The 17,468-nt window shown below is 41.2% G+C and overlaps 1 protein-coding gene across 4 annotated transcripts in view; it reads right to left on the reverse strand.

Moving 5' to 3' along the window:
* Positions 1-17,468, reverse strand: part of EFCAB6 (EF-hand calcium binding domain 6) — a 300,279-nt gene that overhangs the window by 270,152 nt on the left and 12,659 nt on the right. For all 4 annotated transcript variants that reach the window (XM_063663109.1, XM_054470030.2, XM_054470029.2 and 1 more), the window contains exon 2: positions 129-274. In XM_063663109.1, the coding sequence (XP_063519179.1) occupies positions 129-274 (146 nt within the window). The remainder of the gene's footprint in view (positions 1-128; positions 275-17,468) is intronic.

Here is a 17,468-nt window from a genome sequence, read left to right on the forward strand (position 1 = left end):
GAGCCTAATTCATAGAGTTATTGTGAGGATTAAATGTCATGTGAATCCTTTGAACTAAGCCTGGTACATATTAAATACACATAAGTGATATCTATAGTTAGTGTTCTTATTTGCTCATGAATACTTACTTGAAGAAGATCTGAACTTATTTGGGGAACCATTCCTTGAATATACTCTACACGGTGAAGAATGGGGTCTTGAATGTGTAAATTTTCGTGTGTGAGGATGCGACCTAAGCCAGTCCGGTATAATCGCCATTTTGCACATTAAATCCCTGTGATATAAAAGAAAACAGATTACGTTACCTTAAAAAGCATACATTCCAAATGTGGCCAATTTCCTATCTATTCCTTTTCTGAAGGGACAGCTGGAGAGTGTAAAAATGATGCTAGTCATAATCTGCTTTGCTGATGTTTCAGACTATTCTTAAAGTGAACACAAAAATCATCATTTTGGACTCCTTGTTTTCAGCATATCCAATAAACTTGAAAAACGGCAAAATAAAGAGACTTTTGGATAGAAAAATCCACCTACATCTTGACTATCACTGACTCATTTCTTTGGTAGGCAGTAAGGGGAAGAAAGTTTGGATTCTCTGAGCTTTTTTGAAGTGCCTCAGTATAAATTCAACATGCAGTCAGAGGCAAAGCTGGGATGACAGGAGCGAAACTGGTGGAGTAAGGACCTCTGAAAATCCTCTCCTCCATTAAATCAATGAGGACACCAGGAAAAATTGTCGAAATCAATTTTTTTTCAGAACTCTGGAAATTAACCAAAGGCTTACAGCAATCTGGGGAGCATTTATTCCCCCAAAATGGCTGAATCTCAATATGAAGAACATGCCTTGTGGCATTTTAATTTGCCTCATTCCCATTCCCCCTCACCTGCCTCCCCCCGCCCCATCAGCTTGGATATAGCCTTGAAAACCATCAGCCTGTAATCACATGGAAAACCCAGCAGGCTGACAGTCACTGGAGTGGACAGAACAGAGCTGGAGCTCTGTCAAAGCCTCCTTACCAGGAAATTATCATTATTTGACCTGATGTTTCCCTGAAAGATCCTACTCCCAAGGCTGTCTTTATTTGAACTCAGAGCTCACTCAGTGAACACAGCCTATCATGAAGGGGCATTTGTTAGAAGAAATCAGAAGCAATTGTTGTTTAAAATCATGGCTACCTGAATAGGTGGATAACGGGGCAAATAATAGGCAACCAAAAAGCTTCAATGGAAAAGCTGGGGAATGAGATGTCGATAGGGACTTGAAAAAGCGCCCACATATTCTTGGGAATCTAGGAAGTCACTCAGTGCACAGAGCTAGAACCATTTCCAGGGAGAGGTGTGTGCTCAGGAAAGACCTGAGAAGGCCCTAACCTCTCACCTCCAACTGACCTTCAAGCTCTGCACAAGCAGGAAATGAAGGCTAAGGCAGAGTTATAAACTGCCTAGCTAAGTGTTGAAGGAATGCTCCAATACAAAAAGCCCCTCAGCAAAAATTGGGAGATACAGTTCCCAGGCATTTACAGAAATTTCTATCCAACCATGAGCTGACCACTAAGCTAACCAATCAGACTCTAGTGGCCATATATAACAAAGAATACAGACTTTATAAATTTTAGAAAACTCAATAAACAAATGAACAACAAGCAGTAACAACAACAAAACATGGAAAGGGATGAGAATATGATTTCCACAACTACTACATTATATTATTTAAAATGTCATGGGCCTAGCATGATGGCTCATCTCTGTAATCCCAGCATTTTGGGAGGCTGAGGCAGGAAGTTCAAGACTTGAGCCCAGAAGTTCAAGACCAGCCTGGGCAACATACTGAGACTCTGTCTCTACAAAAAAAATAAAAATAAAGAAAATTGACCAGGCACGGTGGCATGCACCCATGGTCTCAGCCACCAGGAGGCTGAGCTGGGAAGAGCAGTTGAGCCTAAGAGATTGAGGCTACAGTGAGCTGTGATTACGCCACTGCACTCCAGCCTGGGCAACAGAGCAAGACTCTGTCTCAAAATAAATAAATAAATAAAATGTCCAGTTTTCAACAAAAATTTATGAGATGTGCAAAGAAACAAGGAAGTGTGGTCCATACTTATTTTCAGAAACTATGCAAGAAAGAAAAGAGTAGAGTGAAATATTTAACGTGTTGAAATAAAAACCCCACCAACCTAGAATTCCAAACTCAATGAAATTACTCTTCAAAAGTGGATGAGAAATAAAGACTTTCCTGAGCAAACAAAAATTGAGAGAATGTGTTGTCAGCAGACTTACTTCCAAGAAATGTTAAAAGGAATTCTTCAGAAAGGAAAGGCAAGGTGCAGTGGCCCATGCCTGTAATCTCAGTGCTTTGAGAGGCTGAGGCAGGAGAATTGCTTGAGGCCAGGAGATCAAGACCACCCTGGGCAACACAGCAAGACCCTGTCTCTACCAAAAAAAAAAAAAAATACATATATATATATATATATATATTAGCCAGGCATGGTGGCATGCACCTGTAGTCCTAGCTACTTGGGAGGCTCACAGGGTAGAATCACTGAGCCCTGGCATTTGAGGTTACAGTGAGCTATGATCATGCCAGTGTACTCTAGCCTGGGTGACAGACTGAGACCCTGTCTCTAAATAAATTTTTTTAAAAAAGAAAGAAAGAAAAGAAAATGAAAGAAAGATATATGTCAGAAACTCAGATCTACATTAAAAAAAGGAAGAGCATTTGAGAAAGAGCAAGTGAAAGAAAAATAAACATACATGCACCTAACAAGAGCCCCAATATACGTGAAGCAAAAACTAACTAAATTAGAAAATAGATACTTCAACAATTATAGTTAGAAACCTCAATATACACATTTAATAATGGGTAGAATAACTAGACAGAAGATCAACAGAGACATAGAAGATCTGGACACCACCACAAACCAACTAGACCTCACAGACAACTAAAGAACACATCCAACCAACAATAGTAGAATATCATTCTTCTCAGCACACATGGATCATTCTCCACTATAAACCATATGCTGGAGCATAAAACAAGCCTCAATACATTTAAAAGGATTGAAATTATCAGAGTATAATCTCCAACCATACAGAATGAAAACAGAAATTGAATAATTCACAAATATGTGGAAATTAAACAACACACTCCTAAATGACCAATGAGTCAAAAAAACAAAAGAGAAATTAGCAAATACTTTTAGATGGACGAAAATGAAGGCACGACATACAAAAACTTACAGGATGCAGCTAAAACAGTGCTTAGATGAAAATTTGTAGATGCTAATGCCTATATTTTAAAAAGAAGAAAATCTCAAATTACTAACCTGTTTATTCCTTAAGAAACTAGAAAAATAAGAGTAAACTAAAGCCAAAGTTAGTAGAATGAAGAAAACAATAAAGATTGGAGCAGAAATAAATGAAATCAAGAATAGAAAAATAGACAAAACTAACCAAAGTTACTTTAAAAGATTATCAAAATTGACAAATTTCTAGCTACACTAGCCAAAAACAATGAGAAAACACTCAAATTATTAAAATCAGTGATGAAAGGAGACATTACCACTAACCTTACAGAAATAAAAATGATTATAAGGGAATACTATACACAACTGTATGCTAAATTAGGTAACCTAGATACAATGGAAATATTCTTAGGAAGATGTAAGATACTAAAACTGACTGAAGAAAAAACAGAAATCTAGATAGAATTATGACAAAAAGATTGAATTAATAACCGAAAAACTTCCTGCAAAAGAAGTCCAGAACCAGGACCAGACGAGTTCACTAGTAAATTCTACCAAACATTTAAAGAAAAATTCAAGGCTGGGCATGGTGGCTCACACCTGTAATCCCAGCACTTTGGAAGGCCAAGGTGGGTGGATCTCCTGACATCAAGAGTTCGAGATCAGCCTAGCCAATGTGGCAAAACCCCGTTTCTACTAAAAATACAAAAATTAGCCAGGCATGGTGGCGCATGCTTGTTATCCCAGCTACTCGGGAGGCTGAGGCAGAAGAATCGCTTGAACTTGGGAGATGGATGTTAAAGTGTGCTGAGATCAATTCACCTAATCCTTCACAAATTCTTATGAAAAATAGAAGAAGAAACATTTCTCAACACATCTTGTGACACCAGTATTACTCTGATAACAAATCAGAAAAGACATTAGAAAAAAAGAAAGTGGTTGGGCGCAGTGGCTCACGCCTGTAATTCCAGCACTTTGGGAGGCCAAGGCAGGCAGATCACGAGGTCAGGAGATCGAGACCATCCTGGCTAACACGGTGAAACCCTGTCTCTACTAAAAATACAAAAAAATTAGCAGGGCGTGGTGGCAGGTGCCTGTAGTCCCAGCTACTCGGGAGGCTGAGGCAGCATGAACTCAGGAGGCAGAGTTTGCATTGAGCCAAGATTGCGCCACTGCACTCCAGCCTGGGCGATAGAGCAAGACTCCATCGAAAAAAAAAAAAAAGAAAGAAAGAAAAGAAAAAAAGCTACAAACCAATATTCCTTATGAGTATAGGGAAAATTCTCAAAAATAGAATCCAGCAAACTGAATCCAGCAACATATTTTTAAAAATCAGACAGCACAGTCAAGCAAAATTTATGCTAGGAATGCAACAGAGGTTGACCAAACAAAAATCAATTAATGTAATAGACCATATTATTAATCAAGGAAAAAAAACACACAATAATCTCACTAAGTGCAGAAAAAGCATTTCATAAAATCCTACATCCTTCAATAATTCAAAAACTAAACACTCGACAAATTAGGAATGGAAGGGAACTTCCTTGACTTAATAAAGGGCATCCAAAAAACACTCACAGGTAGTGTCATATTTAATGGTGAATGACCAAAAGTTTTCTCCGTAAGATCAAAAAGAAGACAAGAATGTCTGTTCTCACTACTTCTATTAAACATTATACTGAAGGTTCTAGCCAGAGCTGTTAGGCAAGAAAAATAAATAAAAGGTATCCATATTGGAGACTAAGATGAAAAACTACCTCTATTTGCAAATGACATTGTTGTATATACAGAAAATCCTAAGGAATACAGGCAGACAGACAGATACACACATATGCACACACACTATTAGAACTAATAAACAAGTTCAATAAGGTTGTAGGATACAAGATCAATATACAAAACTCAGTTATATCTCTATATACCTACAATGAACAATCTGAAAATAAAATTAAGGAAACAATTTTATTTACAATATCATCAAAAAGATAAAATACTTAGAAATAAATTAAACAAAAAGTACAATATTTGTGCACTAAAAACCACACAATATTGTTGAAAGAAGTATACCTGAATAAATGGAAAAATATCCCATGTTCATGGATAAGATGGCAATACTCTCCAAACTGATCTATAGCTTTAACCCAATGTTTACCAAAATCCCAACTGCCTTTTTTGAAGAAATTGACAAGTTGATATTGAAATTCATATACAAATGCAAGAGACCCAGAATAGCCAAAAAAAAAAATAAAATAAAGTTGGAGGATTTATACTTCCTGATTTCAAAACTTAATAGAAAGCAACAGTAATCAAGACAGTGTAGTTCTGGCATAAGTATGCACATATAGATCAATGGAATAGAATTGAGAGACCAGAAATAAACTTTTACATTTATCATTAATTGATACTTGTCAAGGGTACCAAGACCATTCAATGGGAACAAAAAGTAGTCTTTTCAACAAACAGCGCCAAAGACTGAAGTTGGGTCCCTAGCTCACACCATATACGAAAATTAACTCAAAATAGATCAAAGCCCTAAATATAAGAACTAAAACTACAGAATTCCTAGAAGAAAGCATAGGTATAAATCTTTGTGACTTTGGATTAGACAATGATATCTTAGATATGATACCAAAAACACAGGCAACTAAAGAAGAAGTAGATTAATTGGACTTCATCAAACTTTAAAACTTTTGTGCTTCAAAGGATACTGTCAAGAAAGCACTAAGATACCCCACAGAATGGAATAAATTATTTGCCAATCATATATCTGATAAGGATTTAGTATGCAGAATATATTAGGAACTCTTACAGCTCAATAATAAGGGACAAATAACCCAACAGAAAAATGGGCTAGGGATTTGAATAGACATTTCTTCAAAGAAAATACACAAATGACCAATAAGTACATGGAAAGCTACTCAACATCACTAGTTATAGAAAAATGCAGATCAAAACCACAATGAGATACCACTTTACATTCATTAGCAAGGCTATAATAAAAGAAATGAAGAATAACAAGTATTGGCAAGATTATAGAGATATTGGAATTCTCATATTACTGGTGGGAATGTAAAATGGTACAGATGCTTTGGAATAGAATTTGAGAATTTCTCAAAAAGTTAAACATAGAGTTGCTATATGGTCAAGCAATTTCACTCCCAGGTATATACCCAAGGGAGTTGAAAACATACATCCACCAAAAAAAAGTTGCACTTAAATATTCATAGCAGCATTATTCACAATAGACAAGAAGTAGAAACAACCCAAACTTCCATCAATGGGTGAGTGAATAAACAAAAAGTGGTAGATCTGTTCAGTGGACTATTATTCAGCCGTAAAAAGGAACGAAGTCCGGATTCAAGCAGTAACATGGATCAACCTTGAAAACATTATGCTAAGGCAAACCCCAAAACCACATACTATATCATTCCATTTATATAAAATGTCCATAACAGGCAAATCTAGAGACAGAAAGTAGGTTAGTGGGTGGCAGGGAAGGGGAAGCAGGGGCAAAAAAAAAGAAAGTAGATTGGCGGTCGCCAGGAACTGGAAGGAGGGAGGAATGGGACTGCTGATGGATACAGAGTTTCTTTTAGAGGTGACAAAAATGTTCTGGGGTTAGATAGTGGTGATAGTTGCACAACTTTGTAAATATACTAAAAGAACACTGAATTATACACTTTAAAAGGATGTGAATTTTATGGTATATGAATTATATCACAATTAGAAAAAAGGAGGAAGAAAAGGAGAAGGTGGAGGAGGAAGGGGAAGACAGAGATGCAGCAGCAGCACTGGGTGAGCCAAGGGAGACGTTGCTCCCGTGGGCACCTTTACAAAGGTAGTTCCCTTTCAATAATTTCTAAGGCAATATGTTTACTTGACAGTTATTTAGATTATGATTTAAAGACCTTAGAGGAAGCAGGGCAAAAGCAAGACATCCAGATATATCCCAGTGAGAGTCACAGCGGTGTCCTGCTTACCATCAGCCAGGCTCACCCCCCCACTGTCAGAGCTAACTTGGCTGTGCTCCTACTGCAGCAGACCTAATGCTCAGCGGTCACCACAGTTACATGCCTTCGTGATTTTTAGCTCATAGATACTGCCAGTCTGTGGCAATGAGGAGTTTGGCTTATTAGTGTTTCAGAAAATAAGGGAAATTTTAGTCTGACTCATTCCTTTTTGGCTACTCTCAACATCAGAGTGAATTAAGAAGGCCAAGCTCCAGTTCTACAAGGAAGTTTACAGCATAATTGTCTGAGGCTCCTAAGTTGGCTAACCTTCTCACAAAAAAAAAGAAAAAAAAAAGTTTTCCTACCAGGTTCCATGTATTAAATGCAAGTGCAAAATTATTTAATATTCAAAAATAGATGGATGTGGATGGCACTATACGAGTATACAGAATCAGACTAGATGATGCTTCTGAAGTCCTCAATTTGAAGAATCACAGAGTTTACAGAGTTGAAGAAATGAATAGGAATTTTTTTTAATGTGCAAGAAATCCACATTGGCTAGTACTTTGCTTTCCCTCTCTGGGCAGGCACCGACTCTGCCTTGCACTGTACAGTCTAGAGACCTGTCTTATTTGCCACAGTCAGGTGGCAGGTCCTGTACGTAAGAACCACCTCATGGCTTATACCATAGGAGCCCTAGAGCCTCAGCAATCCCACACACATCCTTCTTGGGCTGGATTAATTTAACTGAATTGAATCTTTACAGAGGTAAACTTCCAGAATTATACTGAAAAACATAGCTTGGTATGTGTTCACACAGTCAACACATATTTATTCAGTTCCTTTCTAGGAGTCTGGAGATCAATGAACAAAATAGGTAAACTCCTGGACCTTGTGGATCTTATAGTGTAGAAATGGAAGGCAGGCAATAAACAAATTAATCATACAAGTGAATCAGGTCTACGGAGACCAGTGGAGCAGAGAAGAATAAAAGACATTAAGCAAAGATCTAAAGGAGACCAAGAGGGGAACCATGCAGTTAGGAGGACAAGGAAGAAACAGGCGGCCAGATGAAGGACAGCCTTGCAGGCCAGTGTGAGGCTCAGCTCTTATTGTGATACCTGACATGTGAAGCCTCTAGGGGGTTAGTGCAGAGGAGATGATCTGGCCTCTGGGTTAAAGGAATACCTCTGGCTGTATGTCACGAATAGGCTTACAGGTGCAAGGGAGGAAATGAAGACAAAAGTGTTCTGCAATAATCCATGCAAGAGAAGACAGCAGCTCAGACCATGTGGTTTTGGTAAAAGTATTGAGAAGTGATCAGATTCCAGCCATATTCTGAAGGAGGAGTCCATCATACTCTGGCAGATTTGATTCAGCATGCAAAAAAAAGGTTGGATGGAATGACCATTACCTGAGATGGGAAAGACTGCAGGTAGAACAGGTTTACAGAAGATCAACACTTTCATTTTGGACATTCAAGTTTAAGATGCCTGTTGGGTATCCAAGTAGATATACTGAATAGGTCACTGAATACATGAGTTTGAGTTCAGGGGACAGATTGGGGCTGAAGATAAAAGTTTGAGAATCCCAGCACTTTGGGAGGCCAGGGTGGGCAGATTCCTCAAGCTCAAGAGTTCAAGACCAGCCTGGGCGATATGGCAAAACCCTGTCACTACAAAAATACAAAAATGAGCCAGGTATGGGGGTGCACACCTATAGTCCCAGCTACGTGGGAGGCTGAGGTGGGAGGATCGCTTAAACCCGGCAGGTGGAGGTTGCAGTGAGCCGAGGCCATACCACCACACTTCAGCCTGGGTGACAGAAGTGAGACTGCCTCAAAAAAAAAAAGTTTCGGAATTGCCAAAATATCATGTATATACAGGCAGGATATGAGATAGTCCCATCAAGAAAGTAGGTGTAAAAAAAGAAAATGTCGAAGGGCTGAGCCTTGGGGTCCTCCAACATTCACCATTGAAGGAGATGAAGAAGAACCAGCAAAGGAGACTGAGAAAGACCAGAGGCCACAGTCCTAGAAACCATGAGAAGAATAAGTTCTATGGAGGAGTGTTGATGGTGTCAAATGCCACAGTAATCACGGCTTCGGTTTGAGTGAGCCCTGAGGCACCACCGAGGACCCTGATAGTAACAATGTTGGGGGAATGGTGGGGGAAAGCCTGTCTAAGTGAGTTCCCGAACAATTCAGGGGAGAATGAGTAACAGTAAATAGAGACAGCAGTTTCAAAGAACTCTGCTGTAATGGGGAGAAACAGTAGAGCTGAGAGACAGTGTGATGACTGGTCTCGGGAGATATTTCTTCAAGACGGGAGAATCAGCAGCATGTCTGAACACTCGTGACGGCAACCTAGTAGCAGGGAAAAGAGAAACGCAGCAGGAGAGAAAGAAGAGCCTCACTGGTTCCCACGGTTGGCCAATGGAGATGGGATCCCATGGACAAGTAGCAGGATGAGCCTTCATGGTGACAAAAGAGAAGCTGGAGAATGCAGACTCAGGTGTGGTGATGGGAGCTTGTGGCAGCTCCCTTCTGATTCTGTTTTCTCCTTGAACTAGGAAGTCAGGTCATCAGCAGTGAGTGAGGCTGGGAGAAGTGAGGCTCAGGATTGAGATTACAGGACACAGAATGAAACACTGTCTAGAAGAGAAGGCAAGTTGGGGAGTGGGAGAAGTGAAGTGACAGCCAGGGAACTGTAAGAGCCATCTGAGGTTCATGGACACGAACCTGTGGTTGTGTGTTTCTCTCCAGCCATGTTCAGCAGCACAGGTAGGCAAAAAGTTGGGTTTAATTTGGGCCAGGGTCTTGACAGGCAAGTGTGATACCACATGTCAAGGGTGTGTGCAAGGGAAGTGGAGATGTGCACATCTTGGCCAGGAAGGAGCACCAACAGTGATGGGAATTATCTGTGTAGCTGAAATAATAAAACAAGATTGAAGAAATTAAGAGACAAGAAACTCAGCCTGATGAGGAATTTTAAGGAGGCAAATACATTATCTAACTCAATTATTTATTGGGGACTCGCGGAGTCAAGAAATGTGCCTAATATTTATGAAACTTATAGTTATCATTTAACTCTTCCCACACCCAGTTATTCTTCTTCCCACATCATAGGTGAGGAAATTAATGTTCAGAGCAGGCCAGTGACTTGCCCTGGGCTACATGACTGCGGAGCCCCAAGGCTGGAGACTAAGCCTCTCTCTTCCAGAACCAGGAGACATGCTCTTCCCCAATATCAAGTTCACATGGTTGTCAATGACCAAAGCTTTCCTGTCTCTTTTTACAAAATTAATAATACGTTCCTTAAGAGCAGCCAAAAGTCACTGGCTGCCCAGGGTTGTGTGACGGGGACACTCAGTCTCGCACATTACCCGGCTCTCTAAGCACGTGGGGAACATCCACTGTTACTGCATTCCTTGTTGCAGTGATTGCTGATGCACAGAACCGTTCTCTTTATTTTACCCATAAATTCGCTTCCTAATAACAATAAGGCATGCCAGGGCTGTGGCCTCATGCCTTATTACACCACCTGAGGAGTAAGATAATCACTCGGAAATGCACTGCCTGTTGTGCATTTTATTACTTGAATACAAAGTGATTCAATTCAAGAAACACTTAGTTGAAGACAGCATGAAGAAAAAATAATCATATGAAAAGTAATTCCTCCTAATGCCACAGAGTACACTGCAGGGAGTACTCTTCCAGCGGGAGAACGGTCTGGATGACCTGTTGGGTCTCCTCTAGTTCTAATTTCTACCAATTGCAGGATCATAAAAGCTAGTGAGACTTCAATTACGATATGAAGATTCCAAAGGGCCAAATCTGGATCGTTCTGAAAATGGAGCCTATTGGGTGTTCTACCTAAACATTCTTGGTATAAGCATTTTCTAAGCAACTATTCTCTCAACCACCCATTATTCAGCAAACACTGTAGGCCACGCATTGGCTAGGGTCTAGGCAGAGAAAGAAATATAACTCACCCTGACCCTCTAGTCACTCACCATTTAACTCAGAATGTTAAAGAAAATGGCAATATGTTGTAAAAGGAAAGAACAAGGCATCCCCGCAGCATCTCCAACTAACATTACTGTAGCCTGGAGAAATTCAGCATTGCTCTGTGGGGTACCTGTCTCACTGGAGACTAACACTACTGTAGCCTGGAGAAATTCAGCATTGCTCTGTGGGATACCCGTCTGGCTAGAGTGGGTGAGAGTGTGAACTCTATCACTCTATCTCCAGGGTCAGATTAAAGATTCTTCCCAACAGACACCATCCATCAGTTCGTCTGAAGGGGAGAAAGAGCTATTCCATTTGTAGATTCCTCAAGCAGAAATAACATGATTTTTTATTGTTATTAATACCATTGTTTTTAAATGCATTTATTTTCCATTTTTAAAAATGGATTTTCAAAGGGCCGTGAAAGCAAGCATGTACCTTTAAAACAGTGGTTCTCAAAAGGGTGGTGCCTGAACCAGCAGTTTGAGACCTTTTTTCAGAAATGTACATTTCCAGGCTCCACCCAGACAAACTGACTCTCTGGGGGATGGGGCCCAGCCACCTGTATTTAATAAGCTTGAGACCAGTGCTTTAGAAGAACCTGAAGTTGATTGATAAGTATGAGTTTATAGGTTTTGCCTTTAAAGAGGTTCATGTGTAAAGTTTCCCACTTTATATCAAAATGAAGTCAAAAGCCAGCCGCAAACATTACGTTTAGGTCCTTCAACTAGCAATAACCGAGCGTCTATTTTGCTGGGCACTGGCTGTTATCTCATTTAATCATCAACCATGTGACAACCTTGTGAGTTAGACACTATTATCCATATTTTTAGAGGTGGAAAAATTAAACGCCAGAGAAAAAAGGTCAAATTTACTCAGTAACAGTGAAGCCAAGACCCAAACTCCGGTGAATTTAATCCTTGGCTTTTTGTCCAATTGTGTCAGCATGTGTACGTGTGTATGCATTTGCCTACACTCATGTGAGTGATTTGTGTGTACTCGTATGTAAACAGATAAGAGTAATGAAGTTTTCATATATTTGATACGGCAATAAGAAAATCTGTGTATCAATCCACAAGAATGAATAACTTGAGTTTGCAAAACGGTTTAACAATTCTGCAACCTACTCAAGAGAACATGTAGAAAATTAAAAGCAAGCCATCTACATACATTTCTAATCAAATATGAGGATTCCAGCATTCGTGCCACCAACATTTGAAGACCAGTCCCGCCTCCCCCATTCCAGTCTCATACTGCCTTAATATCTTAGACAGACTCTACTGGCAACCCCTAGTCTATTGTTCTAAACATAGGCATTGTAAGAATGCAAGTTGATTTACAAATATATTCCAAATGATAGGGTATCACAAAAAACAATTTAGCCAGTCATCTGAATTCAATTTAGCAGAAAAATCTGAGCTTATAAACTGACCTGCCTCCACAGCCAGGCAACACTACGGCCACACGTTTGGGACACAGTCTCCCTCAACCAAGGGGCTCCCCAGGCCCTGTACAGCCCCTTGCCCTGCCCGAACCTCATCGTCACAGACAGTCTACCCTCACACACTGTAAGACCCACCCCCACAAACCTAGAAATCAAATGAAAAACATAACAAACTGCGGAAAGTTAATATATTTTAATGGAGTAGGATATCACTGCTATAACTGGTAACTGGAAAATATGTAGAAACATCGGAACACGTTTAGGACAATGTCAAGAGAACAAGTACAGTGGGGCACACGCTATGAATACAACGATATAAAATTGTCACAAATGGACAGGGACTAGAAGATATGACAAAAATTGCTACCTGGGGATGATGAAGACATTGATCTTTTTATGTTAAATGTTCTTTAATAACCGTGTCGTGGCATGTTCTAGACATCATGCCTACCAGTGCCCACTAGGCAGGACAGGAGCTGGCTCCTGCCCACATCTCTCCTTTCACGGCCCCATGGGTCCCTCGGCCCTGCTGCACCCCAGCCAATTCCTCTGCCTTGAGACCTCCTGGAACGTCACTTTCTGGAGAGGCTTCTCTGACCACCCTGCGTCTTCCTTGCAGAGTCTCTCACACAGCCTGCACTTCTCCGGCACTGCACATACCCCAACTTCGCGTTACACTTTTAGTTGGGAAATTATGAACTCCATTATAAGCTCCATGAAATAAAAGGGTGTGTTTCCACCACTCTACCCCCAGCCCCGAAGTACTCAGCACGTAACTGCTGCTCCAAATTACTGACAAATAAATGGTTTTCACAGCCCTGTCACTCAGACAGCACTCGCCTCCCAACACACACACACACTACACACTCACCAAATACTCTCACCGTACACAGTCACCACACACAATACACACTCACCATACATACACCACACACACACTTCATCATACACATGTACCACATACAACTCACCCCCCACAGAAACACACACACCACACACAACTCACCCCCCACAGAAACACACACACCACAGACCACTTACCCCCCACAGACACACACACCACACACAGAGTAGCACACATGCACACCACATGTCCTTTTACTCCTGTATTTTATTGAAGAGTCTCTCTTTTTCCCACCATTCAAGGTAGAAGTTTCCACGCCATCCACAATTCCTCATTCATCCCTCTACTGAGAACTGGTGGCCAGTGTCAGCCAGGTTTCCTTAATGAATACCCTCGACCCCATGACTGTTCAATGTCTGTCTTCCCTGTCAGACTATTAATGCCGTGGGGGCTAGGGTCGGGTTTGATCATGTGCTCAGCACGTCATCCTCCAAAAAATGATGAATGTTAAGTTGAACTAAATTAAGTAATTGTGTTTTGTATTAGTTTACACTAGCATGAATGTCTTGCTGCCCCAAATACAGAGCCTAAAGAAAAAAGCTTATATTGTTTTGTTTGTAATACTCTTTATCATGGATATAAAAGTCTAATTTCAGGAGCTATCTCAGAAATTCACTATTACCTCATGAATATCATCAGACCCACCACACCTGATGTGATGACAGACACAGATACGGCAACCGAGGAAAAACAAGTCGTGTCAGAAACACTGACCACAAGTGTGCTGTCAAACATCTCAAAACAGTTGCACTCGAAGCCTTTTAAAATGTAAGAGCTGGAGGCAATTACGCTCTCTCCCAGCTCCTATAAGCAGACAAGGAGTGCTGAGCACATCCTATTTATAGTCAAGCCAAGTCCAAGCAAGTCCTCAGCTCCTGCAAAGTTGCAATGTTTTCCCAGCTTCAGGGTTCAGGAACTAGAAGTCTTGCTGCTGCTGCCACCTATCGCAGGAAATGTGAATCTAGGTTCAAGAAAAGCTGGATTGTTGAGTGGGCCCTGCTGTCTCGCAGTGACGTGGGTGGAATCATTCTCTGAACTCACTGCAGTTGTCTAGTATTTCCATTCATGCTGAGCACCAAATTAAGGTCATCCACTGTTAAAACGTATAAGCCAATGCTTGCTGATGTGATATATATGAGAATGCCTACAAAATTTTGGCACAGGAGTCAGCACTCAGTAAATGCTTATTGCCTGGATGACGGACACAAACCAGATAGAAGTGGCAATGGTAATATGATCAACTTTTAAAGCACCTTTCTCTTGAGACCTGAAGCCCCGCACAATGACCTGGCCGCCTACTGTGCAAAAGCTGTATCAGTGAGCACAGATGCTCAGGGAGGAGGAGCATCTCACCTGGCTTTGGTACTGCCTGAGAGGGTGCTGTTGCCTTTGGGAGCATTTGTTTTGGTGCTATTTCGTTTCATTCCCTTCAACATAAAATATTTCTGACTTTGGGAATGCTGAAAAATAAGAAAGCAATGGGGTTAGCACAGATTGGCGGACAGATTTTCTTATTTGGCCTATGCAAGCTACAAGAATGGAGCCTTTGGGTTTGTCAAACAGTCCAACAATTTGCAAGCTACTGGAGAACTGTGTAGGAAACCTTAGGCAAATCACGTGAATTTCACAGTAAATTTTAGGATTCTCAGGTGGAGAGATTTTATGTGACCACTGTACAAGCATCACTTCTCTTTTTATGTCTCAATCCAATACACACACACACGTACACACACACACACACCCCTACTGTGGTCCCTTCTGTCTTCCTCACAACAACCAGCATAATCATTTCAAATGCTGATCTCCTTGTGTTACTTCCTTGCTTAGAACACTCCAATTGCCTCCTAGTGCTCTTAGAACCAAGACCAAAGTCCTTGGTGTCTTTGTGGCTGCAGCACGGGCCCTCCACTGCTTCTCTGCTGCCACCCTCCCCCAGCTCCCTCTGCCTCAACCACACTGGCAGTCCCTCAAATGTGCTCATTCCCAAGCAAGAGTTTTTTTCTCTTCACCTGCTGTAACCTCTACTTAGACCACCTATTCCTCGCCCCTCTCTGACTAATGAACGCCTCCTTGTCCTAACAATCAATGGTTCTCACACTCGAGTGGACGTCAGGATAACCTGGAGAGCTTGTTAGAAACAGATTGCTGGGCCCACTCCAGATTCCCATTCCAGTCCTGGGTTGGGGTGGGGCCTAAGAATTTGCATTGCTGGCCATGCACAGTGGCTCACACCTGTAATCCCAGCACTTCGGGAGGCCAAGGCAGGTGAATCACAAGGTCAGGAGTTCAAGACCAGCCTGGCCAAGATGGTGAAAACCCATCTCTACTAAAAATACAAAAATTAGCCAGGTGTGGTGGCGGGTGCCCGTAATCCCAGTTACTTGGGAGGCTGAGGCACAGAATTGCTTGAACCCTGGAAGCGGAGGTTGCAGTGAGCCAAGACTGTGCCACTGCACTCCAGCCTGGGCAATAGAGCAAGATTCCATCTCAAAAAAAAAAGAATTTGCATTGCTGACCTGTTCCCAGGAGATGCTGGTGCTGCTGGGCAGGACATCACTCTGAGAATTGAGGCCTTAAATTTCAGTTCAAATGCCACTTCTACAGGGAGCCTTCCTTGACACCTCCTGCTAGGCTGGCTTCCCTTCCACGCTTTCACAACGACCTCTGTTGTCCTTCATAGCCTTAGTCCAGTTTGTAATGATGTAGCTATTGGGATAAGTCTCTGATAAGGCTTGTCTCCCACTAGACTTTCAGTTCCATAAAGACTAGAGCTAAGGCAACTGACATCATCACTACGTCTCCAGACCCGAGGCCAGTGACTGGTGTTCAGAGGTATGCAGAATGAACGCATGAGTGGATTTGCTTCAGCTGCTGAAGCTTGACAACACAAGGTAGACAATGCCTGCCTGCGGCCTCCTGCCTGGAGTCCTCGCTCTAATCAGTCAGCAAGTGATGTCAATTTTACTTGGAGAACACCTCTTAAATCTATCTTCTGCCTCTCTGCATCCCTAAGATCACTGTTCAGTTCATGTGCACTCTTGAGATTACAGAAACAGCCTCTGATCACTTCTGGGTCTCCAACTTCACCTCTGATTCATCCTCCTCTGTTGCAGGATTTACCTTTCCACAGCACAGGCATAATTATGGTACTCCCTTGATAAAAATATACAATGCAGCTGGGAGCAGTGGCTGACACCTGTAACCCCAGCACTTTGGGAGGCCAAGGCTGGAGGATCGATTGCTTGAGGCCAAAAGTTCAAGACTAGCATGAGCAACATAGTGAGACCTCGTCTTTACAAAAAAAAAAAAAAAAAAATTTAATCAGCCAGGTAGGGTGGTGTGCCTGTAGTCCCAGCTGCTCAGGAGGCTGAGATGGGAGGATCACTTGAGCCCAGGAGTTCAAGGTTGCAGTGAGCTATGATCACACTGCTGCACTCCAGCCTGGGTAACAGAATGAGAATCCGTCTCCACACACACACACACACACACACACACACACACGTACAATATCAAATTATACATGTGTTAAAATTTCATAGGATTATTCACCAAGGAAAAAGATATGCACACTGTTAAAAACTAGTGAAATGTGAATAAAGTCTTTAGTTAATATTGACTTTAGTTAAATTGATGTTGTACCAGTGTCAATTTCCCAGTTTCAATAATTATAGTTATTCTGTAAGATATTATCACTGGGAGATGCTGGAAGTACACAGGAACACAGTACTAATTTTATAACTTTTATGTGAATCTAAAATTATTTCAAAATAAAGTTTTTTAAAAACATGCAATAGTCCGGTTCCAAAATGGCAGCATAGAAGCAAGCTGGCTTCACTCTCACCTGAAAACCAAAGTAAATATACAGTGCCGACATTATCATCAGGAATATCCCAGAACTCTTTTATGAAGATGAAACAGA

Source organism: Pongo pygmaeus, chromosome 23, assembly GCF_028885625.2.
Source record: "Pongo pygmaeus isolate AG05252 chromosome 23, NHGRI_mPonPyg2-v2.0_pri, whole genome shotgun sequence".
Taxonomy (NCBI): domain Eukaryota; kingdom Metazoa; phylum Chordata; class Mammalia; order Primates; family Hominidae; genus Pongo; species Pongo pygmaeus.